At 49.5% G+C, this 4,764-nt stretch overlaps 1 protein-coding gene across 2 annotated transcripts in view; it reads left to right on the top strand.

Annotated features, from left to right (window-relative positions):
- The window catches only part of TFE3 (transcription factor binding to IGHM enhancer 3), a 14,735-nt gene extending 10,572 nt beyond the window's left edge, over window positions 1-4,163 (top strand). For both annotated transcript variants that reach the window (XM_003799656.3, XM_023519057.1), the window contains exons 7-10: window positions 230-286; window positions 430-505; window positions 1,768-1,915; window positions 2,368-4,163. In XM_003799656.3, the coding sequence (XP_003799704.1) occupies window positions 230-286; window positions 430-505; window positions 1,768-1,915; window positions 2,368-2,811 (725 nt within the window). In that variant the 3' untranslated portion in view covers window positions 2,812-4,163. The remainder of the gene's footprint in view (window positions 1-229; window positions 287-429; window positions 506-1,767; window positions 1,916-2,367) is intronic.
- Window positions 4,164-4,764: the final 601 nt, after the last annotated feature.

Below are 4,764 nucleotides of genomic sequence, written 5' to 3'. Positions count from 1 at the left end.
AAAAAAAAAAAAAAATTACTTCCTCAGCCTACCAAATCCTACCTCAGCATCTGCACATGCTCCCTTTTTTTTCTTTTTTCTTTTTTTTAATTGCAGTTTTTGGCTGGAGCCGGTTTGAATCCCCCACCTCCGATATATGGGGCCAGCGCCCTACTCCTTTGAGCCACAGGCGCTGCCTGCTCTCTTCTTTCTGGGCACAGAAGCCCTGACCACCCTCACTCTTTTCCAGAAACGGAGGCAAAAGCCCTTTTGAAGGAACGGCAGAAGAAAGACAATCACAACCTGAGTAAGCCAGGGAACTTGTGACCTTGCCCAGGCACTGTGCAGCCCTGCCTTGCCCTGAGTTCCAGATCCCCTTTCTGTCTCTGTCCTCCTTGGCTGATTAATGACTCTTTCTTGCTCTTTCTTTCTCTCCCCCTTCCTTCAAAGTTGAGCGTCGCAGGCGATTCAACATTAACGATAGGATCAAAGAGCTGGGCACTCTCATCCCCAAGTCCAGTGACCCGTGAGTCTGGCTGGGAACCTCAAGCCAATGGGAGGTGGGGTGGTAGCTCCATGTTGCTAAAGTTTTGCTTTGGGGGACTGTCAGCCAGTCTTGTCCAGGATGTTCTCCTCTGGTTCTTTCTCAGCCTAAGCTGGATTGTAGGCCTCACTGTTCCCCACTTAAAATATTAGGTGCATGACGTTATAGTCTCTGTGTCCTGTCTGGTCTCTATAGGATATATATATAGAGATATAGATATAGATAGATAGATATATTTGTGTTCACTTAGTATGTCCTTTTATTTATTCAAGATTTATTTATTGAACTTCTGCTTTGTGCCAGATACTATGCTCAATCCTGAAGATACCAGAGGGAACCAAATAGACAAAGTTCCTTGTGGAACTGATGTTTTAGTGAGGGCAGATGGACAATAAGACAAGATAAAATAAGTAAAAATAAAAAATCTCTTATGATGAGTGTTAAGAGAAGAATAAAAAATAGAAGGAAAATAAGAGAATGATGCGCAGAGGATTACACCTTGGGATATGGAGGGTGGGGATAGAACAGGCCTCAAGTGACAAGGAAGTATTTGAATAGAGTCTTTTTTTTTTTTTTTGAGACGGAGCCTCAAGCTATCCCCCTGGGTAGAGTGCCATGGCATCACGCTCACAGCAACCTCCAACTCCTGGGCTCAAGCGAGTCTCCTGCCTCAGGCTCCCAAGCAGCTGGGACTACAGGCGCCTGCCACAACGCCTGGCCATTTTTTGGTTGTTGCCGCCATCGTTGTTTGGCGGGCCCAGGCTGGGGATTTGAACCCACCACCTTAGGTGTATGTGGCTGGCGCCTTAGCCGCTTGCGCCGAGCCTTTGAATAGAGTCTTAAGGAGGTGAATCAGGAAGCCATGTGGGTGTGTAGGGGAAGAATGTTGAAGGCAGAGGACACAACTGGGATTGAGTTCCTGACATGGGAATAGTTTTCCATGTTCTAGCAGCACTGAGAGGCCAATGTGGCTGTAGTGAGATAAATCAAAGAGGCATAGGTGAGAGAGGAGCCATAAGAGGTCATGTGACAGAGGGTTTCTAGGGTTCAGAGTATAATGGAGCACTGTTGGAAGGTTCAAGGTAGGGGCTTTCATCTAAGCATTCCATTGCCTTGATGTAACCCCACCTGGAGCTCTAGACATGTATATGATGTTCTCTGTCTGCTTGGTACAATCCCTGGCTCAGCTCTTGAGAAACACCTTATGCAGCTTGCCCTTCTTTCCTCCCACTTGGGCCCTGCAGAGAGATGCGCTGGAACAAGGGCACCATCCTGAAGGCCTCTGTGGATTATATCCGCAAGTTGCAGAAGGAGCAACAGCGCTCCAAAGACTTGGAGAGCCGGCAGCGATCCCTGGAGCAGGCGAACCGCAGCCTGCAGCTCCGAATTCAGGTCTGGAAGGGGAGATGGTAGCCAGGTGGGGGTGAGAGGCAGAGGAAGAACTGGACAGGGTTTCCCCTCCTGGCATATTGTGGGGGGGGGACCACAGGTTTCCTACCTCAGAGGAGGAGGAGGAAAAGTAATAATCATAACATTTACAAGAATAATAATGAATATTAGCTAACGTACATAGCATTTATCTTGTGCCATGCACTGAGACAAGAGCTTTGTATCCATTAACTCATTTAATCCCCACAATAATCCTATGAAATAGGGACCGTTATTATACCCATTTTACAGATTGGGACTCTGAGGCTCAGGGACTTTAAGAGACTGCCCTAAAGTTTCACAACTAGTGAGTGGCAGAGGTGAAATTCCAACCTAGGCAGACTGTCCTTGTAGCATTTATATTCCTCTGCCTCTGAACCCCATCCTATCCTGCACCCACCTCCTACTTTTTGCAGGAGCTAGAACTGCAGGCCCAGATCCATGGTCTGCCGGTACCTCCTACCCCAGGGCTGCTCTCCCTGGCCACAACTTCAGCTTCTGACAGCCTGAAGCCAGAGCAGCTGGACATTGATGAAGAAGGCAGGCCAGGCACAACAGCATTTCATGTAGTGGGGGGACCTGCCCAGAATGCTCCCCATCAGCAGCCCCCAGCACCACCCTCGGATGCCCTTCTGGACCTGCACTTTCCCAGCGATCACCTGGGGGACCTGGGGGACCCCTTCCACCTGGGCCTCGAGGACATTCTGATGGAGGAGGAGGAGGGGGTGGTGGGAGGACTATCAGGAGGTGCCCTGTCCCCACTTCGGGCTGCCTCTGACCCTCTGCTGTCTTCAGTATCCCCTGCTGTCTCCAAGGCCAGCAGCCGCCGCAGCAGCTTCAGCATGGAGGAGGAGTCCTGATCAGGCCTCCCCTCCCCTGGGATTTCCCCACCCAGGAAAGGAGGACAAGTCAGGATGGGGCCCTGCCTTTTCCCCTACCCTCCCATGAGACTGCCCTGCCAAGATATTCTGGGGGAAGAGGATGTGAGGCTTTGCCCCTTCCCCAAAAGAACAGCCCAGTACAGGTATTTCAGAAGGAGAAGGCAATGAGACCAGGGTCTACTGATACTATGGGGATCATAGCCTTGCCCTTGCCCTTGCCCTTGCCCTTGTGGGAACCATCCTTGCCCAAGTGAGATAAAGAGAGTGGATGGGGTCCTACTCTGTCCCTTAGGCACTGTTCTAGCCAGGTCTCCTAGGAAAAGGTGTCAGGATAATGTTCTATCCTTTATCTTGGAACCAGCAGTCTGCTGTATCTTGGCACAGAAGGGTAATCAAATAAGAGTTCCTAGCCTTGCCCCTTCCTCATGAATTTTGCCCTTCCCAGGCAAGGAAAGGAAGTCAAGATGAGACCTACCCACTTCCCCTGGGAACTCAGTCCTGGCATTCTAGGAATGGAGGAGCCAAGCCCCGCCCCTTCTTTCTAAGGACAGCCAACACAGGTATTTTGGATGTGGAGTCAGTAGGACCAGGCCACCCAGTGTGGAGATTACAGTCCTCACCTTTTCCCTAGAAACATCCCATCCATGCATTCCACACTGCAGAGAGGAGTGGTACTTAACCTCCCCTGCCTTAACCTGGGACCAACCTGATATAACTTAGGAGGGCTCTAAGCTAACCTCACTCTTGGGGAAGATGGCAGATCTTAAAATCTTCTGAATTGACTTTCCAGGTTTAGATCTGGAATGAGAGTTGGGCCCTCACTCTTGGGCAGGGTCCTGCCTTCTTCCTTGAGGGGCAATTTGGGGAAGCAACAGGGATCAGTTGGGACTGAGACCAGGTTCCCAGTATTGATTTTTCAATGTGTAGAGGAACAGGATGAAGGAAGGGGCCATTCTTGGGAGTTCCCCAGCCCAGGGAAATGTAGAAGCCTCCTCCACCAAGGCAGAGGCTTGGAGGAGGGTTGCAAAAGCATATTGTATCCCCTTGTTTGTTTATCTGATTTTTTTTATTGACCCCCCCCCCATTCAGAAGTTAGGTCACCCCCAACCTCTGGTCCCCACCTGGTTCTCCATTTGGAGGAATCGCTTCATTTCAGAGTTATCAAGAGACACTCCCTGTCCATTCTCACCCCTCCTACCACCTACACCCAAGGTTGTCAGCATTGGATTGCTGGGGCCAGGCCCTAAGGAGGGTGTACTGAGGGGGTCTGTAGGTTTGTGATTAAAATAATAAATGCTAGGCGTGTTTGATGCGCTTTTAACTTTGGCAAAGAGTCTCCTGTCCTTGTTTTGTTTTGTTTTGTGCAATTTTTGGCCTTGGCTGAGTTTGAACCCGTCACTTCCAGCATATGGGGCTGGTGCCCTACTCCTTTGAACCACAGGCACTTTCCCTCTTGTCCTTATTTTTGACTGTGTTGAACATGGTCCATGCAGGCCAGGAGGGATAAAAATTCTTGGGAGAAAGAGATTTCAGAAGGATTGGTAAAATTTAGATGGGAAGAGGGGCTGGGAGAAAATAATCTTCTATTGGAAAGCCGAGGCAAATGGATTGCTTGAGCTCACGAGTTCAAGACCAGCCTGAGTCTGAGCAAGACCCTATCTCTGAAAAGAAAAAAGTAGCTGGGCATTGTGGTGGGAGCCTGTATTTCCAGGTGCTTGGGAGGCTGGGGCAAGAAAATTGCTTAAGCCCAAGAATTTGAGGTTGCTGTGAGCTGTGATGCCACATCACTCTACCAAGGGTGACAAAATGAGACCCTGTCTCAAAAATGGAACAATCTTTTTTTTTTTTTTTTTGAGACAGAGCCTCAAGCTATCCCCTTGAGTAGAGTGCCATGGCATCACGCTCACAGCAACCTCCAACTCCTGGGCTCAA

This window comes from Otolemur garnettii, unplaced genomic scaffold (assembly GCF_000181295.1).
Source record: "Otolemur garnettii isolate 467f Iridium unplaced genomic scaffold, OtoGar3 scaffold00153, whole genome shotgun sequence".
Classification (NCBI taxonomy): domain Eukaryota; kingdom Metazoa; phylum Chordata; class Mammalia; order Primates; family Galagidae; genus Otolemur; species Otolemur garnettii.
Note: the sequence above shows the minus strand (reverse complement) of the source record. Positions and strands in the feature narration are given on the sequence as shown.